Raw genomic sequence first — 27,804 nt, forward strand, 5'->3', positions numbered from 1 at the left:
GAGCCCCGACTATCCACACGGGTCCAGCGCCCGCCATGACACCCCCCCACGGGCAGGGATTGGGGACGCCCAGCGGGGGACGAGCAGGGCCCCCCCCCAGTCAGCGGGGGCACAGAGCTCTGGCCCTGGGGCTGCGGGATGCGATCCAGCCCCTCCAGCTGTGGGGTGTCTTGCTGTGCCCCACACCCTGAGAGGAGCCGGGCTGCCCCCCCGCGATCCGTGCCCAGGCCGCACCCTAAGGACTCTGACACGTCTCCCCTGCCCCGTAGCTCGCAGGGGGGAACCCGGGGCGCTTCGGGGCGCGTCCACACAGCACAGGACACTGGGGTGCCCTGAATGAGCCGCCCCACCCCGGGGCGATGGCAGGGAGGTCACCCGGCGCCCGGCCTCGGGGGGTGTTTCCGCGCTCGGCCGGGGGAGAGAAATCAGCCGCCGACGCCACTGTCAGGAGCCTGGTGTAGACGAGTCTCTGGCGATGACGCCCCCCCAATCGGCGCAGTGACCCCACTAGCCCCAGGGGGCAGCCGCCAGCGCTCTCTGCCCGGGCCGCCGGGGCGCTGGATGGATTCTACACCCCCAGGAGAGCCCACTCCTTCCCCAGGCCCAGGAGGAGAACCCAGGAGTCCTGGCTCCTGGCCCCCCCTGCTCCAACCCACCAGCCCCCACTCCCCTCCCAGAGCGGGGGAGAGAACCCAGGAGTCCTGGCTCCCAGCCCCCCTGCTCTGACCCCCCAGCCCCCACTCCCCTCCCAGAGCCGGGGAGAGAACCCAGGAGTCCTGGCTCCCAGCCCCCCCTGCTCTAACCACCAGACCCCACTCCCCTCCCAGAGCCGGGGAGAGAACCCAGGAGTCCTGGCTCCCAGCCCCCCCCTGCTCTAACCACCAGCCCCCACTCCCCTCCCAGAGCCGGGGAGAGAACCCAGGAGTCCTGGCTCCCAGCCCCCGCCCCTCCATCTTCTCCCCATCCACCTCCCCACTGCCCCCTTTTCCCACGCTCTCCCTTCCCCCCCGTCCCCCTCCCTCCCAGCTCCCTGCCCAGCCCCCCAAGGGGTCCCCCCCTCACTTCCCCTCCCCCCCGAGACCCCTCCTCCGCCCCGCCCCCCCTTTTTTGGCAACGTGGCAGCAGGAAACCAGAAATTTCCCTTTTCGCCGCCCCAACTTTTCCAGCGTTTTCTCGCTCGGGAACTTTCCCCGCCGGGGATTGGCCGGCGGGGTGGGGGGCGCGGGGGCGGGGCCCCTGGTTGTGGGGTGTCCCCCATGGGGGGGGGAGGCTCCGGGGGCCCCCAGTCAGGGAGGGGGGCGCAGAGCCCCGCGGGGGGGGGGCGGGAGGAGCCTCCCCCCCACACACACCCCCCCGCAGCCGGGGGGGCTGGGAGGAGCCGGGCTCGGATCGCGAGAGCTGCGAGCCCGGCCCCGCTCAGAGCCTCCCGCCATGGAGCCGAGCCCGGCCGCGCTGCTGCCCCTGGCCGCGCTGCTGCTGGGGGTCCGCGGGACGGGGACCCCCGCCCGGCCGGCGCTCAACCCGGGTGAGCCCCGGGACACGGGGGGGGAGATCGGGGGCACAGGGAGGGGGGCGCAGGGGGAGATCAGGGGTGGGGGGCGCAGGGAAGGGACGGGGGGGGATCGGAGGTGGGGGGCGCGGGAAGGGGCGGGGGGGGATCGGGGGGCGCGGGCACGGGGAGGGGCGGGGGGAGATCGGGGGTGGGGGACACGGGGAGGGGCGGGGGGGGCGATCGGAGGTGGGGGGCACGGGGAAGGGGCGGGGGGAGATCGGGGGCACAGGGAGGGGGGCGTAGGGGGAGATCGGAGGTGGGGGACACGGGGACGGGCACAGGGGGAGATCAGGGGGTGGGGGACACGGGGAGGGGTGCAGGGGGAGATCAGGGGGTGGGGGACACGGGGAGGGGCGGGGGGGAGATCGGGGGCACAGGCAGGGGGCGCAGGGGGAGATCGGAGGTGGAGGGCGCAGGGAAGGGGCGGGGGGAGATCGGGGGCACAGGGAGGGGGGCGTAGGGGGAGATCGGAGGTGGGGGACACGGGGGGGCGCAGGGGGAGATCAGGGGGTGGGGGACACGGGGACGGGCACAGGGGGAGATCGGGGGGCGGGGGACACGGGGAGGGGCGCAGGGGGAGATCGGGGGGCGGGGGACACGGGGAGGGGCGCAGGGGGAGATCGGGGGGCGGGGGACACGGGGAGGGGCGCAGGGGGAGATCGGGTGGGGGGGGACACGGGGGGGAGCAGGGGGAGATCGGGGGGTGGGGGACACGGGGAGGGGAGCAGGGGGAGATCAGGGCAGGGGACACGGGGAGGAGCATGTGGGGATATTGGGGGCGGGGGACACAGGGACGGGCACAGGGGGAGATCGGGGGGCGGGGGACACGGGGACGGGCACAGGGGGAGATCGGGGGGTGGGGGACACGGGGACGGGCACAGGGGGAGATCGGGGGGTGGGGGACACGGGGACGGGCGCAGGGGGAGATCGGGGGGTGGGGGACACGGGGAGGGGCGCAGGGGGAGATCAGGGGGTGGGGGACACGGGGAGGGGCGCAGGGGGAGATCCGGGGGTAGGCGACACGGGGAGGGGAGCAGGGGGAGATCAGGGCAGGGGACACGGGGAGGAGCATGTGGGGATATTGGGGGGCGGGGGACACGGGGACGGGCACAGGGGGAGATCGGGGGGCGGGGGACACGGGGACGGGCACAGGGGGAGATCAGGGGGTGGGGGACACGGGGACGGGCACAGGAGGAGATCAGGGGGCGGGGGACACGGGGAGGGGCGCAGGGGGAGATCAGGGGTGGGCGACACGGGGAGGGGCGCAGGGGGAGATCAGGGGTGGGGGACACGGGGAGGGGTGCAGGGGGAGATCAGGGCAGGGGACACGGGGAGGAGCATGTGGGGATATTGGGGGGCGGGGGACACGGGGACGGGCACAGGGGGAGATCGGGGGGCGGGGGACACGGGGACGGGCACAGGGGGAGATCAGGGGGTGGGGGACACGGGGAGGGGCGCACGGGGGAGATGGGGGCCCACAGGACAGGGGAGATGGGGTGGGGGGCCAATGGGGGGTGCAGGGCAGGCGGGATTGGGAGGCTCACGTGTCAGAGGGGGCAGGGAATGGGGGTGCAGGGAGTTGGGGGGCCGCCAGCGGAGGTTCCCGGGGGGGGCGCTCAGGGAGAAGCAGGAGTTGAGGCACACAGAGAACTGGGGGGCAGAGGGGACCCCAGGGCAGATGCACCGGGACTCCCCCCCCCGCTCTCCCCCACTGGCTGAGGGGCCTCGCAGGTGGGGGGGGGTCATTGCCCCATGCATTGGGACCCCTGAGTTCTCAGCTATTCTGAACAGAGACCCCACCACAGGCACTGGGGTATGTGGGGTGTTCCTGGCTCCCAGAGCCAGGGAGAGAACCCAGGAGTCCTGGCTCCCAGCCCCCCCTGCTCTAACCCACCAGCCCCCACTGCCCTCCCAGAGCCGGGGAGAGAACCCAGGCGTCCTGGCTCCCAGCCCCCCCTGCTCTAACCACCAGCCCCCACTCCCCTCCCAGAGCTGGGGGGAGAACCCAGGCGTCCTGGCTCCCAGCCCCCCCTGCTCTAACCACCAGCCCCCACTGCCCTCCCAGAGACGGGGAGAGAACCCAGGTGTCCGGGCTCCCGCCCCCCCTGCTCTAACCCATCAGCCCCCCGTCCCCTCCCAGAGCCGGGGAGAGAACCCAGGCGTCCTGGCTCCCTGCCCCCGGCGCTCACCACAGCCGCAGTGGCGGGTTCGAGACGCGGTAATTACACCTCATGGTCTGGCTCTGCCTAGACAGTGGCTGGGTGGCCCCTGATGCTCCGGACGCCTGGCCTGAACCGCAGCCCGCTGGCACCGCTGCCCTCTGCTGGGTGAAACCCGGAGTTTTAAGCTGTGTGCTGTAGACCCCATACTGCCCGGGCGAGTCTCCCCAAGAACCCCTGGCTTTCTGAGCAGGGGCTGGGCGTAGGGCGCCCTCAGGGCGCGTCTGAGAGGCCCTGGCAGCACATGCCAAGCGAGTGCCCATGGGCAGGGAGGGGAGTGCAGCCCTGCTCTTCTCAGGGCAACCGAGGCACAAGGCCTGGCCAAGGTCGCAAAGGGAATCCTGCCTCCCTACCTCCCTCCCCGTGCTCACTACCAGCCTCCACCCCCTTCCCAGAGCCGGGGAGAGAACCCAGGCGTCCTGGCTCCCAGCCCCCCCCTTGCTCTAACCCCCCAGCCCCCACTCTCCTCCCAGAGCCGGGGAGAGAACCCAGGAGTCCTGGCTCCCAGCCCCCCCTTGCTCTAACCCCGCAGCCCCCACTCCCCTCCCAGAGCCGGGGAGAGAACCCAGGAGTCCTGGCTCCCAGCCCCCCTGCTCTAACCACCAGCCTCCACCCCCTTCCCAGAGCCGGGGAGAGAACCCAGGAGTCCTGGCCCCCAGCCCCCCCTGCTCTAACCCACCAGCCCCCACTCCCCTCCCAGAGCCGGGGAGAGAACCCAGGAGTCCTGGCTCCCAGCCCCCCTTGCTCTAACCCACCAGTCCCCACTCCCCTCCCAGAGCCGGGGAGAGAACCCAGGAGTCCTGGCCCCCAGCCCCCCCTGCTCTAACCCACCAGCCCCCACTCCCCTCCCAGAGCCGGGGAGAGAACCCAGGAGTCCTGGCTCCCAGCCCCCACTCCCCTCCCAGAGCCTGGGGGAGAACCCAGGAGTCCTGGCTCCCGGCCCCCCCTGCTGTAACCCACCAGTCCCCACTCCCCTCCCAGAGCCGGGGAGAGAACCCAGGAGTCCTGGCTCCCAGCCCCCCTTGCTCTAACCCACCAGTCCCCACTCCCCTCCCAGAGCCGGGGAGAGAACCCAGGCATCCTGGCTCCCAGCCCCCCCTGCTGTAACCCACCAGCCCCCACTCCCCTCCCAGAGCCGGGGAGAGAACCCAGGAGTCCTGGCTCCCAGCCCCCACTCCCCTCCCAGAGCCTGGGGGAGAACCCAGGAGTCCTGGTTCCCAGCCCCCCCTGCTCTAACCCACCAGCCCCCACTCCCCTCCCAGAGCCGGGGGGAGAACCCAGGAGTCCTGACTCCCGGCCCCCCTGCTCTAACCCACCAGCCCCCACTCCCCTCCCAGAGCCGGGGGGAGAACCCAGGAGTCCTGGCTCCCAGCCCCCCTTGCTCTAACCCACCAGTCCCCACTCCCCTCCCAGAGCCGGGTAGAGAACCCAGGCATCCTGGCTCCCAGCCCCCCCTGCTCTAACCCACCAGCCCCCACTCCCCTCCCAGAGCTGGGGAGAGAACCCAGGAGTCCTGGCTCCCAGCCCCCACTCCCCTCCCAGAGCCGGGGAGAGAACCCAGGAGTCCTGGCTCCCACCCCCCCTGCTCTAACCCACCAGTCCCCACTCCCCTCCCAGAGCCGGGGAGAGAACCCAGGAGTCCTGGCTCCCACCCCCACTTCTCTATGCCACCAGTCCCCACTCCCCTCCCAGAGCCGGGGAGAGAACCCAGGAGTCCTGGCTCCCACCCCCCCTGCTCTAACCCACCAGCCCCCACTCCCCTTCCAGAGCCGGGGGGAGAACCCAGGAGTCCTGGCTCCCACCCCCCCTGCTCTAACCCACCAGTCCCCACTCCCCTCCCAGAGCCGGGGAGAGAACCCAGGAGTCCTTGCTCCCACCCCCCCTGCTCTCACCCACCAGCCCCCACTCCCCTCCCAGAGCCGGGGAGAGAACCCAGGAGTCCTGGCTCCCAGCCCCCCCTGCTCTAACTCACCAGCCCCCACTCCCCTCCCAGAGCCTGGGGGAGAACCCAGGAGTCCTGGCTCCCAGCCCCCTGCTCTGTCCCGTGGGGGTCCAGCCCTTCTCTGGGGGCTGGGGGGCCCCATGCCGGGATCGAGGGGGGAACGGGGGCCCCGTCACCGTCTCAAGCCGTCACCAGCCCTGGCCCGGGCGCCGCCCTCTGCTTCCAATTAGCTGCTGGCGAGGGCCGGGGCCGGGAATTTGTCCCGGTTGTTCACGCGTAGCACAGTAGCGGCAGGACGCCCTGCCTGGGGGAGGGAGGGAGGGGGGGGCCCGGCGTGCCAGGGGCCACGTGGACTCCTCCCCCCCCGACCGAGATCGGGGCCCCGTTGCGCCGGGCGCTGCACACACGCCGGGCGCCAGGCCCTGCCCGCGGAGCTCACAGCCAGACCGGGGGGAAACTGAGGCAGCGTGCGAGAACGGGCCTTGTGCGACGCCCCCCCCAGGGCAGCGGCTGAGCCGGGACTGGAACCAGGGGCCCGGTCCGGGGCCCGACCCCCTGAGCCGTCCGCTTCCTTAAGGTCCAGCCCTCCGGACAGCCCCTCCCCCCATGGTGCCTCAGTTTCCCCTCCCCCCCTTTGGCTGCTCGGGCGGGGACCATCCCATTCCCGGGCCGCGCCGCACCGGGCGTATTGGGGGCCTGAAGTTGGTTGTGGGGCGCAGGGCCGAGGTAGGGGGAGAGGGGCGGAGGGAAGGGGGCAGCTGGAATTTCAGGGCCCAGTGCTGGGAGTGAAAATCTCAGTGGGTGATGTGTGTCCGAGCCCCCGCACGGCTGCCCCTGGAGGGGGATTCTCCATCCTCCAGGATCAGGGAGGGGCCGGTGCTGCCAGCACCCGCCATTGGCCGCAGCCCCCCAGGACTCCTGGGTTCTTCCACTTGTGTGCTGGTGGGATGGGGGGTGGAGCCACACTGGGTCTATGGGGGGAACTAACCGGAACCCGGCACCTTCCTGCCCCACAGAAAACCTGCTGCTCATCACAGCGGCCACGGAGCAGACGGAGGGATACGCGCGCTTCCTGCGCACGGCCCGTCACTTCAACTACACCGTCAAGGTGAGACGGAGCCCGCCCCAGAGCTGGGCGCATCTCAGCGCCGGGCGAGGGGTCCCCAGGTCACCGGCCGCCCCGCCCCAGAGCCGGGCGCGTCTCGGCGCCGGGCGAGGGGTCCCCGGGTCACCGGCCGCCCCGCCCCAGAGCTGGGCGCATCTCGGCGCCGGGCGAGGGGTCCCCGGGTCACCGGCCGCCCCGCCCCAGAGCTGGGCGCGTCTCGGCGCCGGGCGAGGGGTCCCTGGGTCACCGGCCGCCCCGCCCCAGAGCTGGCTGCATCTCAGCGCCGGGCGAGGGGTCCCCGGGTAACCGGCCGCCCCGCCCCAGAGGTGGGCGCGTCTCGGCGCCGGGCGAGGGGTCCCTGGGTCACCGGCCGCCCCACCCCAGAGCTGGCTGCATCTCAGCGCCGGGCGAGGGGTCCCCGGGTAACCGGCCGCCCCGCCCCAGAGCTGGCTGCATCTCGGCGCCGGGCGAGGGGTCCTTGGGTCACCAGCCGCCCCGCCCCAGAGGTGGCTGCATCTCAGCGCCGGGCGAGGGGTCCCCGGGTCACCGGCCGCCCCGCCCCAGAGCTGGGCGCGTCTCGGCGCCGGGCGAGGGGTCCCCGGGTCACCAGCCGCCCCGCCCCAGAGCTGGGCGCGTCTCGGCGCCGGGCGAGGGGTCCCCGGGTCACCGGCCGCCCCGCCCCAGAGCTGGGCGCGTCTCGGCGCCGGGCGAGGGGTCCCTGGGTAACCGGCCGCCCCACCCCAGAGCTGGGCGCGTCTCGGCCCCGGGCCGGGGTCCCCGTCGAACCAGCCGCAGCGCTGGCCCGCCGGGGGGCTGGGGTCTCTCTCTCACGCCCCCCCCCCCGTCCCCGCAGACCCTGGGGCTGGGCGAGCCGTGGCGTGGGGGCGACGTGGCCCGCACGGTGGGGGGCGGGCAGAAGGTTCGCTGGCTGAAGGAGGAGATGGCGAAACACGCGGAGCGGGAGGAGCTCGTCGTCATGTTCGTCGACAGGTACGGCGGGGGCGGGGGCCCTGCTCGCCCCCACGTCTGGGGGTCCCCCCGCCCCACTCCCAGCCCCCCAGTGCCGCAAGCAGCGTTCGGGGGGGCCGGGCTGGGCAGGGAGGGGGCTTTGGGGTGCACTGCAGTGCCCAGCCCAGCTCCTCCTGACGGAGGGGGACCCCCCCCCGACTTACCTGTGCCAGAACCGGTGCAGCCCCCCCAAACCCACCCTGCCCCCCCAAACGTGTCCTTCCCCCCACTTACCTGTGCCAGAACCGGTGCAGCCCCCCCAAACCCGCCCTGCCCCCCCAAACGTGTCCTGCCCCCCACTTACCTGTGCCAGAACCGGTGCAGCCCCCCCAAACCCGCCCTGCCCCCCCAAATGTGTCCTTCCCCCCACTTACCTGTACCAGAACCGGTGCAGCCCCCCAAACCCACCCTGCCCCCCACTTACCTGTCTCTGGGACGTGTGGGGCACCCCCTGTCGTCGTCCCTCGCCCCGACTTGCTGGGCGGGGGTGGGGGGTCCCTCTGGGGGTCACAGCTCCGGGCTGGAGGAAACCCACCTTGGGGTGCTGGGCCCTGCCTCGCCCCCCCCGTACCGCCCCCCCGAACGCCCCGCCCAGCCCCATAGCCCCGTGGGGCGGGAGGGCAGAGCGAGGGGGCCGGGGGGGTGGCTGTGACCTGTCTGCCCCCCCCAGTTACGACGTGCTGCTGGCCGGGGGCCCCCTGGAGCTGCTGCGCAAGTTCCTGGCGTTCGGCAGCCGGGTCGTGTTCTCGGCCGAGGGTTTCTGCTGGCCCGAGTGGGGGCTGGCCGAGCGCTACCCCCCCGTCGGCGCCGGCAAGCGCTTCCTCAACTCCGGCGGTGAGTGCCAGGGGGCGGGGGGCTGGGGGGGCTGGAGGTCAGGAGGGGATGTAGGGGGCAGAGGGGTGGGGGGCCAGGGCAGAGGGGTGGGAGGGGGTTGGGGGGCAGAGGGGCTGGGGCAGGAGGAGATGTGGGGGGCGGAGGGGTTGGGGGGACGGGGCAGAGGGGCGGGGGAGGGGGAGGGGGAGGAGTGAAGTGGTTGGGGGGGGGCCGGGCGGAGTGGGGGGGGCGCTGCGGGTCCCCGGTGGTACGGGTGGGGGTGCCCGGGGCAGGGTGTCACAGGGGGGCGGGGGGAGGCCACGGGTCCCTGGTGGGGGGAGGGGGGGGCGTAGAGTCCAGGGGGGCAGCCCCCCAGGAGGCGGGGGCCCGGCCGGGGGGCGGGTACCTGAGCTCTCCCCCCCCCCCCCCGCAGGTTTCGTCGGCTTCGCCCCGGCCGTGCACGGCCTGACCCAGCTCTGGAAGTACCAGGACGACGACGACGACCAGCTGTTCTACACCCGCCTCTACCTGGACCCCGGCCTGCGGGTGGGTGGGGCCCCCCCGCTGCCCCCCACGGGCCCCCACGGCCCGCTGCCCCCCCGCTGCCCCCCACCTCCCGTCGGCCCCCCCACTGCCCTCCCCCTCCCGTCAGCCCCCCGCTGCCCCCCCCCTCCCGTCGGCCCCCCGCTGCCCCCCACCTCCCGCTGCCCCCCGCTGCCCCCCACCTCCCGTCGGCAGCCCCCCACTGCCCCCCACCTCCCGTCGCCCCCCCGCTGCTCCCCACCTCCCGTCGGCCCCCCCGCTGCCCCCCACCTCCCGTCGGACCCCCGCTGCCCCCCACCTCCCGTCGGACCCCCGCTGCCCCCCACCTGCCGTCGCCCCCCCCTCTGCCCCCCCCCGCCCGCGGCCCCCCACCGCCCGTCAGCCCCCCGCTGCCCCCCACCTCCCGTCGCCCCCCCGCTGCTCCCCACCTCCCGTCGGCCCCCCCGCTGCCCCCCACCTCCCGCTGCCCCCCCGCTGCCCCCCACTCCCGTCGGCCCCCCCGCTGCCCTCCCCCTCCCGTCAGCAGCCCCCCCCAGCCCTGGGGGACCCCGGTGCCTCCTTTGCCATCAAACCTTTCTGGGGGGGTGGGGGGCAGGGACTTGTCCGGCCACCCGCCCCTGGAAACAGGCCCCACGTGGGCCGGACACGCCCCACACCTCTGGGCTCACAGCCAGTGGGAATCGGGCAAACGCCTGGTTGCAAACTGGGCTGTCGCGGGGGGGGGGGTTATGGGAAACGAGTCTCTAAACCCTCCCGAATCCCGTGACCGGACCCGGGGGACACGTTGGGGAACGTTTTGCACGGGGAGGCCGAGCTCTGGTGCCCGGCTCCGGCGCACAACGTGCAAAGCCCGGAGTCGTGCGAACCTCAGCCAGAGCTGGCAGCACAATAAAGGGTCTTAGGAGGGGGGGTGTAAGGGAGCTGGGCCGCCGAGAAACCCCCCGACATGGGTCAGAAGTCAGCGGAGAAGGGAGAGTCGGGGAGAAGGGAAGGGAGAGTCGGCGGAGAAGGGAAGGGAGAGTCGGTGGAGAAGGGAAGGGAGAGTCGGGGAGAAGGGAGAGTCGGGGAGAAGGGAAGGGAGAGTCGGGGAGAGTCGGGGGAGAAGGGAAGGGAGAGCCGGGGAGAAGGGAAGGGAGAGTCGGGGAGAAGGGAGAGTCAGGGAGAAGGGAAGGGAGAGCCGGCGGAGCAGGGAGAGTCGGGGAGAAGGGAAGGGAGAGTCGGGGAGAAGGGAAGGGAGAGTCGGGGAGAAGGGAGAGCCGGGGAGAAGGGAAGGGAGAGTCGGGGAGAAGGGAAGGGAGAGTCGGGGAGAAGGGAAGGGAGAGTCGGGGGAGAAGGGAGAGTCGGGGAGAAGGGAAGGGAGAGTCGGGGAGAAGGGAGAGTCGGGGAGAAGGGAAGGGAGAGTCGGGGGAGAAGGGAGAGTTGGCGGAGAAGGGAAGGGAGAGCCGGCGGAGCAGGGAGAGTTGGGGGAGAAGGGAAGGGAGAGTCGGCGGAGAAGGGAGAGCCGGCGGAGCAGGGAGAGTCGGGGGAGAAGGGAAGGGAGAGTCGGGGGAGAAGGGAGAGTCGGGGAGAAGGGAAGGGAGAGCCGGGGAGAAGGGAAGGGAGAGCCGGCGGAGCAGGGAGAGTCGGGGAGAAGGGAAGGGAGAGTCGGGGGAGAAGGGAGAGTCGGGGGAGAAGGGAAGGGAGAGTCGGGGAGAAGGGAAGGGAGAGTCGGCGGAGAAGGGAGAGCCGGCGGAGCAGGGAGAGTCGGGGGAGAAGGGAAGGGAGAGTCGGGGAGAAGGGAGAGTCGGGGAGAAGGGAAGGGAGAGCCGGCAAAGAAGGGAGAGCCGGCGGAGCAGGGAGTGTCGGGGAGAAGGGAAGGGAGAGCCGGCGAAGAAGGGAGAGTCGGGGGAGAAGGGAAGGGAGAGTCGGGGAGAAGGGAAGGGAGAGCCGGCGGAGCAGGGAGAGCCGGCGGAGCAGGGAGAGCCGGCAGACACGGGTGCTGGATCTTGCCACGCGCCCTCTCGGGAGCCCCGGAGCCCTCGGCGTCGGCGCCCCCTCCCGGCGGAGGGACGGGAGCCGGATTTGCCAGACGTCGCCCGGCAGAGAGGCGGCGCCGCGGCACCGGAGCGCTCGGGGTCTCGGGTTTCCTTTCCGAAGCATTTCGACATCCTTGGTCTCTACTGCGGCGGGCGACTAGTCCCGGGGGGGTGGGCGGGGGGGTCTGGCTGCGTTTACACCGGCCCGGGGGTGTTGTCGGGATTCAGCCCAGCCCCCTTGGGGGGGGATCCCCATTGTTACCGCCTGGGCTGGGACCCCCTAACCCCCCCACCGTCGAAGCCTGGGGCCCGGGGAGAGAGCCCGTCCCAGCCGCTCCCCACCCGTATCTTACCGGCGGGGGCCCGGCATCGCCGAGCGGCTCGGCTGGGGGAAGCGGGGGCCGGCGCCGGCGCGGCTGGTGACTCCGGGCTTTGGGGGCACGTCGGGGCGCAGGGACCCGGTTGGCGCAGGGTCGGGGGGCACCGCGCTCAGGTCGCCAGGGATTGGCTGTGCGGGGACGTAGAAACACCCCACGGAAAGACGCGGCGCCGCCGAGAAACCCGACGGGGCTTTTCCTCGTGCCGCGGCGCCGGAGCCGGAGCTGGATGACGGGCCACGAGCAGGGGGGCTGGGAGCCAGGACTCCTGGGTTCTCTCCTGGCTCTGGGAGGGGAGTGGGGGCTGGTGGTTAGAGCAGGGGGGTCGGTGGTTAGAGCAGGGGGGGCCGGGAGCCAGGACTCCTGGGTTCTCCCCCCGGCTCTGGGAGGGGAGTGGGGGCTGGTGGGTTAGAGCAGGGGGGGCTGGGAGCCAGGACTCCTGGGTTCTCTCCCCGGCTCTGGGAGGGGAGGGGAGGGGAGTGGGGGCTGGGAGCCAGGACTCCTGGGTTCTCTCCCCGGCTCTGGGAGGGGAGTGGGGGCTGGTGGGTTGCAGCGGGGGGGTGGGGGCTGGGAGCCAGGACTCCTGGGTTCTGTCCCGGCTCTGGGAGGGGAGTGGGGACTGGTGGTTTAGAGCAGGGGGGCTGGGAGCCAGGACTCCTGGGTTCTCTCCCTGGCTCTGGGAGGGGAGTGGGGGCTGGTGGGTTAGAGCAGGGGGCGCTGGGAGCCAGGACTCCTGGGTTCTGTCCCGGATCTGGGAGGGGAGTGGGGGCTGGTGGGTTAGAGCGGGGGGGGGGGCAGGGAGCCAGGACTCCTGGGTTCTCTGCCTGGCTCTGGGAGGGAAGGGGGGGCTAGTGGGTTAGAGCAGGGGGGGCCGGGAGTCAGGACTCCTGGGTTCTGTCCTGGCTCTAGGAGGGGAGTGGGGGCTGGTGGTTAGAGCAGCGGGGGGCTGGGAGCCAGGACTCCTGGGTTCTCTGATGAGGGCTGGGGATTGGCTCTGGGATGCGGCTGACTCTGGGGAGGGGCGGCCGAGCTCCAGAACCCCAATGTTGAAGACCGAAGGGGAATCGGCCCCCTGCTCATTGCGGGTTTGGGGGTGTTCAGCAGGGAGCCCCCCCCCCATCCGCGACACAATCTCCACCGGCTCTTTGCAGCGGACCCTGGGTCCCATTGCGGGGCGGTCGGGTGGGGGGTTCAGGGCCGGGGGGACATTTGAGGGAGATGTTCCCCCCAAAGGGGAGCCTGTCCCCAGTGAACCCCCCCTCCAGTCGGGGGTCTCGGCCCCAGGCCCTGCCTCCATGGGGGGCACTGCGGGGGGCAGGCGGGGGGTTGGGGGGATCGGAGGCAGGGAAGGGGGTTGGGTGCTGGGGGGAGCAGTGGAGGGACGGGATCTCGGAGGGTGTGGGGTGATGGGGGCAGGACCCTCCCCGCTCTGACCCCCCCTTCCCCTCCCCCGCAGGAGAAGTTTGGGCTCGCGCTCGACCACAAGTCGAAAATCTTCCAGAACCTCAATGGGGCCATTGGTGAGAGATGGGGGGGGCACCCCATAACCTGGGGGGTCAGGACTCCTGGGTTCTATCCCAGCTCCGGGGGGAGGGGGCAGGACTCCTGGGTTCTCTCCCCGGCTCTGGGAGGGGAGTGGGGGCTGGTGGGTTAGAGCAGGGGGGGCTGGGAGCCAGGACTCCTGGGTTCTCTCCCCGGCTCTGGGAGGGGAGTGGGGGCTGGTGGGTTAGAGCAGGGGGGGCTGGGAGCCAGGACTCCTGGGTTCTCTCCCCGGCGCTGGGAGGGGAGTGGGAGCTGGTGGTTAGAGCAGGGAGGCTGGGGGCCCAGGACTCCTGGGTTCTCCCCCCGGCTCCAGGAAGGGGGGCTGGGACCCTCTATCCCCATGTCTCTCGCGCAGACGAGGTGGTGCTGAAGTTCGAGAGGAGCCGGGTCCGTGCCCGGAACGTGGCCTATGACACCCTCCCTGTGGTTATCCACGGCAACGGGCCCACCAAGGTACCCCCGAGATCCCCCCTGGGTCCCCCACAGCCCCCCGACACCCCCCTGGGGCCCCCCCAGCCCCCGACACCCACTCCTCCCCTGAGATCCCCCCGGGACCCCCACAGCCCCCCGACACCCCCTCCTCCCCCGAGATCGCCCCCGGGACCCCCACAGCCCCCGACACCCCCTCCTCCCCCGACACCCACTCCTCCCCCGAGATCCCCCCGGGACCCCCACAGCCCCCCGGGACCCCCTCCTCCCCCGAGATCCCCCCCGGGACCCCCACAGCCCCCCGACACCCCCTCCTCCCCCGACACCCACTCCTCCCCCGAGATCCCCCCTGGGACCCCCCAGGCCCCGACCCCCACTCCCCCCCCCCGATCCCCCCGGGACCCCCCCAGCCCCCCGACACCCACTCCTCCCCCGAGATCCCCCCTGGGTCCCCCACAGCCCCCCGACACCCACTCCTCCCCTGACACCCCCCTGGGACCCCCACAGCCCCCCAACACCCACTCCTCCCCCGAGATCCCCCCTGGGTCCCCCACAGCCCCCCAACACCCCCCTGGGGCCCCCACAGCCCCCCATCACCCACTCCCCCGAGATCCCCCCTGGGACCCCCACACCCGCTGACACCCACTCCTCCCCTGAGATCCCCCCAGGACCCCCACAGTCCCCCGACACCCACTCCTCCCCCGAGATCCCCCCGGGACCCCCACAGGCCCCCGACACCCACTCCTCCCCCGAGATCCCCCTGGGACCCCCCCAGCCCCCCGACACCCACTCCTCCCCCGAGATCTCCCCAGGACCCCCACAGCCCCCGACACCCACTCCTCCCCCGAGATCCCCCCTGGGACCCCCACAGCCCCCTCCTCCACCAGGTGCCCCCGAGATCCCCCCACAGCCCCCCAACACCCACTCCTCCCCTGAGATTCCCCCCAGGACCCCCTACAGCCTCCCTCCTGCCCCAGGTACCCCCAAGATCCCCCTTGGGACCCCCTCCTGCCCCGGGAGCCCCCCGTGTGATTTTGTCCCCGTCTCTCAGGGTCCCCATAGCCGGGGGCTCCCCTGGCACCCAGAAACCCCCCTCCGCCCTCACTGCTGTGGGGAGGGGGGGCTGCGGGAGGGGGGGGCGGCTGTGGCGGGACGGGGCTGGGGGGCCGAGGCTGGGGGCCCCGTACCTCACCCCTTCCCCCCCCCAGCTGCAGCTGAACTACCTGGGGAATTACATCCCGAACCGCTGGACCTACGAGGGGGGCTGCGGGGGCTGCGACCAGGGGCTGCTCGACCTCTCGGGGACCCCGGTGAGTGGGGGCCAGAGGGGCGCTGAGGTGGGGGGGGACTGGGGGGCCTGGTTTTGGGGCAGGGTGTGGCTGGGTTTGGGGGCAACAGGGCCTGGGTTTCGGGGTACAGGGTGTGGCTGTTTGGGGGGGTCGGGCTGGGTTTGGGGCAGGGTGTGACTGGGTTCAGGGGTGGCAGTGGCTGGGTTTGGGGGGCAGGGCCTGGGTTTCGGGGTACAGGGAGTGGCTGTTTGGGGGGGTCGGGCTGGGTTTGGGGCAGGGTGTGACTGGGTTCAGGGGTGGCAGTGGCTGGGTTCGGGGGGCAGGGCCTGGGTTTCGGGGTACAGGGACTGGGTTCGGGGGGCTGGGTTTGGGACAGGGTGCGGCTGGCTTCGGGGGTCAGGGGCTGGGTTCGGGGGCAACAGGGCCTGGGTTTCGGGGTACAGGGTGTGGCTGTTTGGGGGGCCCGGGCTGGGTTTGGGGCAGGGTGTGACTGGGTTCAGGGGTGGCAGTGGCTGGGTTTGGGGGGCAGGGCCTGGGTTTCGGGGTACAGGGAGTGGCTGGGTTTTGGGGGGTCAGGGGCTGGGTTCGGGGGGCTGGGTTTGGGACAGGGTGTGGCTGGCTTCGGGGGTCAGGGGCTGGGTTCGGGGGCGGCAGGGCCTGGGTTGCAGGGTACAGGGTGTGGCTGGGTTTTGGGGGGTCGGGCTGGGTTCAGGGGGCTGGGTTTGGGACAGGGTGCGGATGGCTTCGGGGGTGGTAGTGGCTGGGTTCGGGGGGCAGGGCCTGGGTTTTGGGGTACAGGGAGTGGCTGGGTTTGGGGGTCCAGGGTGTGGCTGGGTTCGGGGGCGGCAGGGCCTGGGTTTCGGGGTACAGGGAGTGGCTGGGTTTGGGGGTCCAGGGTGTGGCTGGGTTCGGGGGCGGCAGGGCCTGGGTTTCGGGGTACAGGGGCTGGGTTCGGGGGTGCCTGACCCCGTCTCTCCGCAGGAGGAGGCGCTGCCCCAGGTCCTGGTGGGGGTGTTCATCGAGCAGCCGACCCCCTTCCTGCCCCAGTTCCTGCAACGCCTGCTGGGCTGGGACTATCCCTACGCCCGGCTGCGCCTCTTCCTGCACAACCGCGTGAGTCTCCCCGCCACCCCCCGCGACCCACGGTGCCCCCACCAACCCCCCGCGACCCACGGTGCCCCCCCCACCCCCTGCGACCCCCTTCCTGCCCCAGTTCCTGCATCGCCTGCTGGGCTGGGACTATCTCTCTCTGCCTCTTCCTGCACAACCGCGTGAGTCCCCCCGCGACCCCCCGCGACCCACAGTGCCCCCACCACCCCCTGCGACCCCCTTCCTGCCCCAGTTCCTGCATCGCCTGCTGGGCTGGGACTATCTCTCTCTGCCTCTTCCTGCACAACCGCGTGAGTCCCCCCGCGACCCCCTCTGCCCCCCACCACCCCGCCACCCCCTGCGACCCACGGTGCCCACGGCTGCCCCCCCGCGCGACCCATGGCTGCCCCCCTCTGCCCCCTCCCGTGACCCCCAGCTGCCCCCCATGACCCCCAGGCCCTCCCAGATCCCCCCATCACCAGCACTCGCCCCTGGGGACCCCCAGATCCCCCCCCATCCCCCAGCACCAACCCCTCGGGGATCCCTAGAGTCCCCCCCTGTCCCGCGCGGGGGGGGTTCCCAGCGCCCCCGGCTGACCCCTGCCCCTCCCCCCCCAGGAGGTGTTTCACGAGCCCCACGTGCAGGGGGCCTGGGAGCGGCTCCGTGGGGCCTTCGCCAGCGTCCGGCTGGTAGGGCCGGAGGAGGCGCTGAGCCAGGGCGAGGCCCGGGACATGGCCATGTGAGTGGGCGGGGCTTGGGGGAGGGGCGGGGCCATGCCAGGGAAGGGGGCGGGGCAGTGGAACAGTGGGCAGGCCTATGGGAAGGGGGCAGGGCTACAGGAGAGGGATTAGGGGGGATGGGGGCGGGGCCGTGGGGGAGGGGGCGGGGCTGAGGGGCGTAGGGGGCACATGGGGGTCACAAAGCAGGGGGCCTGGAGAAGGGGGTCAGGGGGGTTGGCGATGGGCACAGAGGAGGGGCAGGGGGGCTGGGGGGGTCACGGGGTGGGGCTGGGGGGTAACGTTTGTCTGACCCCCCCCCGCCCCCGCCGTGTGCCCCCCAGGGACCTCTGCCGGCAGGACCCCGACTGCGACTATTACTTCAGCCTCGACGCCGACGTCGCCCTGACCAACCCGGGGACCCTGCGCGCCCTGATCCGCCGGAACCGGTACAGCCCCCCGAAACCCCCTGCCCTGCCCCCCGAAACCTACCCTGCTCCCCCCGCTCCCCACTGCCCCCCAACCCGGGGACCCTGCGCGCCCTGATCCGCCAGAACCGGTACAGCCCCCCGAAACCCCCTGCCCCCCCCAAACCTGCCCTGCCCCCCGAAACCTGCCCTGCTCCCCCCGCTCCCCACTGCCCCCCAACCCGGGGACCCTGCGCGCCCTGATCCGCCGGAACCGGTACAGCCCCCCGAAACCCCCTGCCCTGCCCCCCAAAACCTGCCCTGCCCCCCGAAACCTGCCCTGCTCCCCGAAACCTGCCCTGCCCCCCGCTGCCCCTCCCCGCTCCCCACTGACCCCCAACCCGGGGACCCTGCGCGCCCTGATCCGCCGGAACCGGTACAGCCCCCCGAAACCCCCTGCCCCCCGAAACCTGCCCTGCCCCCCGAAACCTGCCCTGCTCCCCACTGACCCCCAACCCGGGGACCCGGCGCGCCCTGATCCGCCAGAACCGGTACAGCCCCCCGAAACCTGCCCTGCTCCCCCCGCTCCCCACTGCCCCCCAACCCGGGGACCCTGCGCGCCCTGATCCGCCAGAACCGGTACAGCCCCCCGAAACCCCCTGCCCCCCGAAACCTGCCCTGCTCCCCCCGCTCCCCACTGCCCCCCAACCCGGGGAACCTGCGCACCCTGATCCGCCGGAACCGGTACAGCCCCCCAAAACCTGCCCCCCGAAACCTGCCCTGCCCCCCGAAACCTGCCCTGCTCCCCACTGCCCCCCAACCCGGGGACCCTGCGCGCCCTGATCCGCCGGAACCGGTACAGCCCCCCGAAACCCCCTGCCCTGCCCCCCGAAACCTGCCCTGCCCCCCGAAACCTGCCCTGCTCCCCACTGACCCCCAACCCGGGGACCCTGCGCGCCCTGATCCGCCGGAACCGGTACAGCCCCCCGAAATCCCCTGCCCCCCGAAACCTGCCCTGCCCCCCAAAACCTGCCCTGCTCCCCCTGCTCCCCACTGACCCCCAACCCGGGGACCCTGCTCGCCCTGATCCGCCGGAACCGGGACTGCCCCCCGAAACCCCCCTGCCCCCCGAAACCTGCCCTGCCCCCCGAAACCTGCCCTGCTCCCCCTGCTCCCCACTGACCCCCAACCCGGGGACCCTGCGCGCCCTGATCCGCCAGCACCTGTAAGACCCCCCTGAACCCCGTCCTGCCCCTGCACGGGCCCCATTTCATCGTCTCCCCGCCCTCTCGCTCCGCCCCTTGTGTCCCCGCCCCCTCGCTTAGCTCCGCCCCCTGTGTCCCCGCCCCCTCGCTTAGCTCCGCCCCTTGTGTCCCCGCCCCCTCGCTGAGCTCCGCCCCTTGTGTCCCCGCAGGAAGGTGGTGGCCCCCATGGTGTCTCGCCCGGGCAAGCTCTGGTCGAACTTCTGGGGGGCGCTGAGCCCCGAGGGCTACTACGCCCGGGCCGAGGACTACGTGGAGCTGGTGCAGGGCAAGCGGGCGTGAGTCACCCCAGGGACCCGCCCCCCCCCACCGGAGCTCCGCCCCCTTCCTGGGGGAGGGGCCCGGACCCGCCCCCCACCGGAGCTCCGCCCCCTTCCCGGGGGGAGGGACCTGGACCCGCCCCCACCGGAGCTCCGCCCCCTCCCTGGGGAGGGGCCTGGACCCGCCCCCACTGGAGCTCCGCCCCCTTCCTGGGGAGGGGCCTGGACCCACCCCCACTGGAGCTCCGCCCCCTTCCTGGGAAGGGGCCTGGACCCGCCCCCACTGGAGCTCCGCCCCCTTCCTGGGAAGGGGCCTGGACCCGCCCCCACTGGAGCTCCGCCCCCTTCCTGGGGAGGGGCCTGGACCCACCCCCACTGGAGCTCCGCCCCCTTCCTGGGGAGGGGCCCGGACCCACCCCCACTGGAGCTCCGCCCCCTTCCTGGGGAGGGGCCCGGACCCGCCCCCACCAGAGCTCCGCCCCCTTCCTGGGGGAGGGGCCTAGACCCGCCCCCACCGGAGCTCCGCCCCCTTCCTGGGGGAGGGGCCTAGACAAAGCCCCCACCGGAGCTCCGCCCCCTTCCTGGGGGAGGGGCCCAGACCTGCCCCCACTGGAGCTCCGCCCCCTTCCCGGGGGAGGGGCCTAGACAAAGCCCCCACCGGAGCTCCACCCCCTTCCTGGGGGAGGGGCCCAGACCTGCCCCCACTGGAGCTCCGCCCCCTTCCCGGGGGAGGGGCCTAGACAAAGCCCCCACCGGAGCTCTGCCCTTTCCGAGGGGCGGGGCCTGCACCTTGCCCCGCTGACCCGGTGTCCGTGTGTCCGTCCCGCAGTGGGGTGTGGAACGTGCCCTACATCAGCCAGGCCTACCTGGTGCGCGGGGAGACGCTGCGCTCGGAGCTGCACGACCGGAGCGTCTTCACCCTGGAGGAGACCGACCCCGACATGGCCTTCTGCAAGCACGTGCGCGAGAGGGTACGGCCCCCCCCCAGCCCCTCACAGCCCCCCCAAAACTCCCTCAGTCCCCCTGGGTCCCCACGCCCCCCCAAACCCCCGCAGTCCCCCTGAACCCCCCCCAGCCCGGCAAAATCCCCCATCCACCCCGACACGGCCTTCTGCAAGAACGTGCGCGAGAGGGTACGGGGCCCCCCCAGCCCCTCACAGCCCCCCCAAAACTCCCTCAGTCCCCCTGGGTCCCCACGCCCCCCCAAACCCCCGCAGTCCCCCTGAACCCCCCCCAGCCCGGCAAAATCCCCCATCCACCCCGACACGGCCTTCTGCAAGAACGTGCGCGAGAGGGTACGGGGCCCCCCCAGCCCCTCACAGCCCCCCCCAAAACTCCCTCAGTCCCCCTGGGTCCCCACGGCCCCCCAAACCCCCGCAGTCCCCCTGAACCCCCCCAGCCCCTCACAGCCCCCCCAAAACTCCCACAGTCCCCCTGGGTCCCCACGGCCCCCCCAAACCCCCGCAGTCCCCCTGAAACCCCCCAGCCCCTCACTGCCCCCCCAAACCTCCCACAGTCCCCCTGGGTCCCCACGGCCCCCCAAACCCCCGCAGTCCCCCTTTACCCCCCCCGCCCCTCACCGCCCCCCCCAAAACTCCCACAGTCCCCCTGGGTCCCCACGGCCCCCCCAAACCCCCGCAGTCCCCCTGAACCCCCACACCTCCCAAACCCCCCGCAGTCCCCCTGAACCCCCCAGCCCGGCAAACTCCCCCAGCCTCCCCGACCCTGCCTTCTGCATGTACGTGCGCGAGAGGGTACGGGGCCCCCCCCTTAGCCCCTCACTGCCCCCCCAAAACTCCCACAATCCCCCAGCAGCCCCCCCCCCCCCCCAACCCCCGCAGTCCCCCCGAACCCCCTCCCAGCCCGGCAAAATCCCCCATCCCCCCGACACGGCCTTCTGCAAGAACGTGCGCGAGAGGGTACGGGGCCCCCCCCTTAGCCCCTCACTGCCCCCCCAAAACTCCCACAGTCCCCCTGGGTCCCCACGCCCCCCCAAACCCCCGCAGTCCCCCTGAAACCCCCCAGCCCGGCAAAATCCCCCATCCCCCCGACACGGCCTTCTGCAAGCACGTGCGCGAGAGGGTACGGGGGGCCCCCCCCAGCCCCTCACTGCCCCCCCAAACCTCCGGAGCTCCCCCTGGGTCCCCACGGCCCCCCAACCCCCCGCAGTCCCCCTGAACCCCCCCAGCCCGGCAAAATTCCCCATCCACCCCGACACGGCCTTCTGCAAGAATGTGCGCGATTGGGTACGGGGGGCCCCCCCCAGCCCCTCACAGCCCCCCCAAAACTCCCACAGTCCCCCTGGGTCCCCACGGCCCCCCCAAAACTCCCACAGTCCCCCTGAACCCCCACACCCCCCAACCCCCCGCAATCCCCCTGAACCCTCCCCAGCCCGGCAAAATCCCCCACCCACCCCGACACGGACTTCTGCAAGAACGTGCGCGAGAGGGTACGGGGGGCCCCGCCCTCCTGAACCCCCACTGCCCCCCACTGTCCCCCAAAATCCCCCACCCACCCCGACACGGACTTCTGCAAGAACGTGCGCGAGAGGGTACGGGGGGCCCCGCCCTCCTGAACCCCCACTGCCCCCCACAGCCCCCCACTGTCCCCCAAAATCCCCCACCCACCCCGACACGGCCTTCTGCAGCAGAGGCTGAGGAGCTTCACCCCGTCCCCAACAGCGGCCCCCCAAACCCCTTGCTCGGCCCCTCCCCGCCCGGGCCGTCTTGGGGGGCGGGGGGTGATTCCTGGTGGGTCCCTGATGGGCCTGTCTCCCGCAGGGGATTTTTCTGCACATCACGAACCTGGAGGAGTTCGGGCACCTGCTCTCCACGGCCAATTACAACACGTCCCGCCTGCACCCCGACCTCGGGCAGCTCTCGGAGAACCCCCTGGTGAGTGACCCCACCCCCCGCCTGCACCCCGACCTCGGGCAGCTCTCGGAGAACCCCCTGGTGAGTGACCCCGCCCCCTGCCCCGCCCCCCGGCGTGTGACCCCGCCCCCCATCTGCACCCCGACCTCGGGCAGCTCTCGGAGAACCCCCTGGTGAGTGACCCCGCCCCCTGCCCCGCCCCCCGGCGTGTGACCCCGCCCCCCATCTGCACCCCGACCTCGGGCAGCTCTCGGAGAACCCCCTGGTGAGTGACCCCGCCCCCTGCCCCGCCCCCCGGCGCGTGACCCCGCCCCCCATCTGCACCCCGACCTCGGGCAGCTCTCGGAGAACCCCCTGGTGAGTGACCCCGCCCCCTGCCCCGCCCCCCGGCGTGTGTCCCCGCCCCCTGCCCCGCACCCCGAGCTTGGGCAGCTCTCGGAGAACCCCCTGGTGAGTGACCCCGCCCCCTGCCCCGCCCCCTGGCGTGTGACCCCGCCCCCTGCCCCGCACCCCGACCTCGGGCAGCTCTCGGAGAACCCCCTGGTGAGTGACCCCGCCCCCTGCCCGCACCCCGGCATGTGACCCCGCCCCCTGCCCCGCCCCCCGCACCCCGACCTCGGGCAGCTCTCGGAGAATCCCCTGGTGAGTGACCCCGCCCCCTGGCGTTTGACCCCGTCCCCTGCCCCGCCCCCTGCATGTGACCCCGCCCCCTGCCCCGCCCCCCGACCTCGGGCAGCTGTCGGAGAACCCCCTGGTGAGTGACAGCCTGGCCCCACCCCTTTCCCCTCCCACAGCATGTCCCGCCCCCGGCCCTCTGCTGTGTGTCCTGGCCCCTACACTGCTGCGGCGGCTGGGCTGGCCCATGGGGTCCAGGGGTTTGGGGGGGGTCTGTCCCCAGCGCCGGCTCGGAGGGCTGATGGGGCAGGGACCCTGGGGTCCGGGTGTGAGGGGACATCTCATCCCGCGGGCTGGGGGAGGGGAGACGGGGGGCAGGGGCTGGCTGGGGGCGGGGAGACGGGGGGCAGGGGGGGGTCTCACACCATCTTTGCCCCCCCCCTAGGACTGGCAGGAGAAATACATCCACGAGAACTACTCCCGGGTGCTGGACGGGGAGCTGGTGGAGCAGGTAACCCCCCCACCCCCCCATCACCCCCCCCCAGCCCCCCGTCATCCCCCTGTCCCTCCGCCCCAACATCCCCCAGCCCCACATCACTCCCCCACCCCCACCCCCCAGCCTGCCCCCGAAACTCCCACCAAATCCCCCCGGGAATCCCCCCCAGCTACCCCCCCCCTTGGGCGTCCTCCCCCCACCTGCCCCGTCAGATAACCCCCCCCCCTTGGGATGCTGCCCCTGTACCCCCCCAACTTCCTGTCCCCCCGCCTGCCCCCCGGCGCCCCCCCCAGTAACCCCCCCAGCCCCCCGTGGGGCAGCCCTGACTGTCCCCCCCCCCCGCCCCAGCCCTGCCCCGACGTCTACTGGTTCCCGGTCCTGTCGGAGGCGGCCTGCGACGAGCTGGTGGCAGAGGTGGAGCATTATGGGATCTGGTCCGGAGGGCAGCATGAGGTGAGTGGGGTGCGACCCCCCCCAACCTGAGCCCCCCAACCCTCTCGCGGAGCCTCCCCCCGCTGCCCCCCCCCGCTGCCCCCAGCCCCCGCTGAGCTGTCGTCGCCCCCAGGACGCCCGCCTGGCCGGGGGCTACGAGAACGTCCCGACCGACGACGTTCACCTGAGCCAGCTCGGGCTGGAGGGCGCCTGGCTGCGGGTCCTGCGGGAATTCGTCGCGCCCGTCGCCGAGACGCTGTACCCCGGCTACTACACCCAGGTACCCCGCTGCCCCCCTGCTGCCCCCCTGCTGCCCCCCGCTGCCCCCCCGCTGCCCCCCGCCCCTCCCCCGCTGCCCCCCGCCCCCGCAGCCCGTCGCCGAGACGCTGTACCCCGGCTACTACACCCAGGTACCCCCCTGATCCCCCGCTGCCCCCCCGCTGCCCCCCGCCCCCGCAGCCCCCCTGCTGCCCCCCCACAGCCCCCCGCCCCCGCCGCCGAGACGCTGTACCCCGGCTACTACACCCAGGTACCCCGCTGATCCCCCGCTGCCCCCCTACAGCCCCCCGCCCCCGCCGCCGAGACGCTGTACCCCGGCTACTACACCCAGGTACCCCCCCGCTGCCCCCCCGCAGCCACCCCGATCCCCTCCCCCGCAGCCCCCCGCCCCTCCCCCGCTGTACCCCGGCTACTACACCCAGGTACCCCGCTGCCCCCCTGCTGCCCCCCTGCTGCCCCCTACTGCCCCCGCCCCCCCCCCGCTGCCCCCCGCCCCCGCAGCCCGTCGCCGGGACGCTGTACCCCGGCTACTACACCCAGGTACCCCCCCGCTGCCCCCCTGCTGCCCCCCGCCCCCGCAGCCCGTCGCCGAGGCGCTGTACCCCGGCTACTACACCCAGGTACCCCCCGCCGCCCCCCGCTGCCCCCCACAGCCCCCAGCCCCCGCAGCCCTTTGCCGAGACGCTGTACCCCGGCTACTACACCCAGGTACCCCGCTGCCCCCCCCGCCCGCCCCCGCTGCCCCCCTGCTGCCCCCCGCCCCCGCAGCCCGTCGCCGAGACGCTGTACCCCGGCTACTACACCCAGGTACCCCCCCGATCCCCTCCCCCGCTGCCCCCCGCCCCTCCCCCGCAGCCCGTCGCCGAGACGCTGTACCCCGGCTACGACACCCAGGTACCCCGCTGCCCCCCTGCTGCCCCCCGCTGCGACGCTGTACCCCGGCTACTACACCCAGGTACCCCCCCCGAACCCCTCCCCCGCAGCCCCCCCGATCCCCTCCCCCGCTGCCCCCCCACCCCTCCCCCGCTGCTCCCCGCCCCGCCCCCGCAGCCCGTCGCCGAGACGCTGTACCCCGGCTACTACACCCAGGTACCCCGCTGCCCCCCCGCCGGCCCCCCGCCCCTCCCCCGCTGCCCCCCGCCCCTCCCCCTGCCCCCCGACCCCTCCCCCGCTGCCTCCCACCCCCGCAGCCCGTCGCCGAGACGCTGTACCCCGGCTACTACACCCAGGTACCCCCGACCCCTCCCCCGCTGCCCCCCGCCCATCCCCCGCAGCCCATCGCCGAGACGCTGTACCCCGGCTACTACACCCAGGTACCCCCCGCAGCCCCCCCACCCCTCCCCCGCTGCCCCCCGCCGAGACGCTGTACCCCGGCTACTACACCCAGGTACCGCTGGGGGCCGGGCCCCCCCCTGCCGCTCGGAGCCCCCCCCGACCCCTCCCCGCAGCCCAGGCCCCTCCAGCCTGGGAAACGCTCCTCCGCCCGGCTCGGGCAGCGGCTGCTGGGCCATTACCCGGCCGTGGGTCGCGCCTCCCCCTGCCCCCACCCGCTCTGAGTGCCCCTCCCCCCAGGCCCGGGCCCTGCTGAACTTCGTGGTTCGGTACCGGCCGGAGCGGCAGCCGGCGCTGAGACCCCACCACGACTCGTCCACCTTCACCATCAACATCGCGCTCAACAGCAAGGGCACCGACTACGAGGTGAGACCCCCACCCCCCGGGCAGAGCAGGGGCTGCGCGTCGGGAGTGAGGGGCACTGGGGGGCTGGGTAACGGGGCTGCGGGTCGGGAGTGAGGGGCACCGGGGGGGCTGCGGGTCGGGAGTGAGGGGCACCAGGGGGCTGGGTAACGGGGCTGCGGGTCGGGAGTGAGGGGCACCGGGGGGCTGCGGGTCGGGAGTGAGGAGCACCGGGGGGGCTGCGGGTCGGGAGTGAGGGGCACCAGGGGGCTGCGGGTCGGGAGTGAGGAGCACCGGGGGGGCTGCGGGTCGGGAGTGAGGGGCACCAGAGGGCTGGGTAACGGGAGGCTGCGGGTCGGGAGTGAGGGGCACCAGGGGGCTGCGGGTCGGGAGTGAGGGGCACCGGGGGGCTGCGGGTCGGGAGTGAGGGGCAGCGGGGGGCTGCAGGTCGGGAGTGAGGGGCACCAAGGGGGCTGTAGGTCAGGAGTGAGGAGCCCCAAGGGGGCTGCGGGTCGGGAGTGAGGGGCACCAAGGGGGCTGCGGGTCAGGAGTGAGGGGCACCGAGGGGGCTGCGGGTCGGGAGTGAGGGGCACCGGGGGGCAGCGGGTCGGGAGTGAGGGGCACCAGGGGGCTGGGTAACGGGGGGCTGCGGGTCGGGAGTGAGGGGCACCAGAGGGCTGGGTAACGGGGGGCTGCAGGTCGGGAGTGAGGGGCACTGGGGGGCCGGGTAACAGGTGGCTGCGGGTCGGGAGTGAGGGGCACCGGGGGGGCTTCGGGTCGGGAGTGAGGGGCACTGGGGGGCCGGGTAACAGGTGGCGGCGGGTCGGGAGTGAGGGGCACCGGGGGGGCTGCGGGTCGGGAGTGAGGGGCACCGGGGGGGCTGCGGGTCGGGAGTGAGGGGCACCAAGGGGGCTGTAGGTCGGGAGTGAGGGGCCCCAGGGGGGCTGCCGGTCGGGAGTGAGGGGCAGCGGGGGGCTGCAGGTCGGGAGTGAGGGGCACCAAGGGGGCTGTAGGTCAGGAGTGAGGAGCCCCAAGGGGGCTGCGGGTCGGGAGTGAGGGGCAACAGGGGGGCTGGGTAATGGGGGGCTGCGGGTCGGGAGTGAGGGGCAGCGGGGGGCTGCGGGTCGGGAGTGAGGGGCACCGGGGGGGCTGCGGGTCGGGAGGGAGGGGCACCGGGGGGCTGCGGGTCGGGAGTGAGGGGCACCCCGGGGGCTGGGGGTCGGGAGTGTGGGGCACCGGGGGGGCTGCGGGTCGGGAGTGAGGGGCAGCGGGGGGCTGCGGGTCGGGAGTGAGGGGCACCAGGGGGGCTGCGGGTCGGGAGTGAGGGGCACCGGGGCGCTGGGGGACGGGAGTGAGGGGCACCAGAGGGCTGGGTAACGGGAGGCTGCGGGTCGGGAGTGAGGGGCAGCGGGGGGCTGCGGGTCGGGAGTGAGGGGCAGCGGGGGGCTGCGGGTCGGGAGTGAGGGGCACCAGGGGGGCTGCGGGTCGGGAGTGAGGGGCACCAGAGGGCTGGGTAACGGGAGGCTGCGGGTCGGGAGTGAGGGGCACCGGGGGGCTGCGGGTCGGGAGTGAGGGGCACCGGGGGGGCTGCGGGTCGGGAGTGAGGGGCAGCGGGGGGCTGCGGGTCGGGAGTGAGGGGCACCAGGGGGGCTGTGGGTCGGGAGTGAGGGGCACCGGGGGGGCTGCCCCTCACGCCCGTCTCCCCCCAGGGCGGCGGCTGCCGGTTCCTGCGCTACTCCTGCTCCGTCACGGCCCCACGGAAGGGCTGGAGCCTGATGCACCCGGGGCGCCTGACCCACTTCCACGAGGGGCTCCCCACCACCCGCGGCACCCGCTACATCCTGGTGTCCTTCGTCGACCCCTAGCCCCGGCCGCGCCCCCCCCCCCGCTGGGCCCTGGGGCGCCCCTCCCCCCGGGGGCCCGGCTTCGGGCTCCCCCACCTGCCCGGGCGGGGGGCAGAGGGGGGACGGCCCCCCCGTGGGGCGGGGGCTGCGCCTGGGGGGCTCGGAGGGGGGCCAGGAGGATCTGGGGGCTGGTGGTGCTGGGGGGGGACGTGGCTGCTGTGTATAAAACATGTTAAATTATTGGGGTTCCTCCCCCCCCATAAATGTATATTTTTAACCACGGCCTCCGAGGTGTCTCTGTGTCATGGGGGGCGGGGGGAGGGACTCCTGGGTTCTCTCCCCGGCTCTGGGAGGGGAGTGGGGGCTGGTGGGTTAGAGCAGGGGGGGCTGGGAGCCAGGACTCCTGGGTTCTCTCCCCGGCTCTGGGAGGGGAGTGGGGGCTGGTGGTTAGAGCAGGGGGGGCCGGGAGCCAGGACTCCTGGGTTCTTTCCGCGACTCTGGGAGGGCAGTGGGGGCTGGTGGGTTGGAGTAGAGGGGGCCGGGAGCCAGGACTCCTGGGTTCTCTCCCCGGCTCTGGGAGGGCAGTGGGGGCTGCTGGGTCAGAGCAGGGGGGGCTGGGAGCCAGAACTCCTGGGTTCTCTCCCCGGCTCTAGAAGAGGAGTGGGGGCTGGTGGGTCAGAGCAGGGGGGGCTGGGAGCCAGGACTCATGGGTTCTCTCCCCGGCTCTAGAAGAGGAGTGGGGGCTGGTGGGTCAGAGCAGGAGGGGCTGGGAGCCAGGACTCCTGGGTTCTCTCCCCGGCTCTGGGAGAGGAGTGGGGGCTGGTGGGTTAGAGCAGGGGGGGCTGGGAGCCAGGACTCCTGGGTTCTCTCCCCGGCTCTGGGAGAGGAGTGGGGGCTGGTGGGTTAGAGCAGGGGGGGCTGGGAGCCAGGACTCCTGGGTTCTCTCCCCGGCTCTGGGGGGGGGTTCACCCCAGGGCTAATACCCAGCTCTCAGCCTGTGCAGCCAGTTGTGGAAAGTGCTTT

General features: G+C 73.4%; 1 protein-coding gene across 2 annotated transcripts; it reads left to right on the top strand.

Moving 5' to 3' along the window:
* The first annotated feature begins 1,365 nt into the window (after positions 1-1,365).
* PLOD3 (procollagen-lysine,2-oxoglutarate 5-dioxygenase 3) lies at positions 1,366-27,058 on the top strand. 2 transcript variants are annotated; one of them, XM_045000011.1, is made up of 19 exons: positions 1,366-1,525; positions 6,730-6,821; positions 7,672-7,808; positions 8,497-8,660; positions 9,073-9,185; positions 13,031-13,094; positions 13,472-13,569; positions 14,754-14,855; positions 15,816-15,947; positions 16,541-16,662; positions 16,984-17,088; positions 18,461-18,586; positions 19,398-19,539; positions 21,349-21,522; positions 22,502-22,567; positions 22,901-23,005; positions 23,118-23,264; positions 24,836-24,961; positions 26,647-27,058. In XM_045000011.1, the coding sequence occupies exons 1-19, from the start codon at positions 1,432-1,434 to the stop codon at positions 26,800-26,802; spliced, it is 2,265 nt and encodes a 754-aa protein (XP_044855946.1). In that variant the 5' UTR covers positions 1,366-1,431; the 3' UTR covers positions 26,803-27,058. The 2 variants fall into 2 exon arrangements, with proteins under 2 accessions (XP_044855946.1, XP_044855947.1); XM_045000012.1 differs by having other exon boundaries at positions 1,368-1,525; positions 21,349-21,462.
* Positions 27,059-27,804: the final 746 nt, after the last annotated feature.

This window comes from Mauremys mutica, chromosome 26 (assembly GCF_020497125.1).
Source record: "Mauremys mutica isolate MM-2020 ecotype Southern chromosome 26, ASM2049712v1, whole genome shotgun sequence".
Classification (NCBI taxonomy): domain Eukaryota; kingdom Metazoa; phylum Chordata; order Testudines; family Geoemydidae; genus Mauremys; species Mauremys mutica.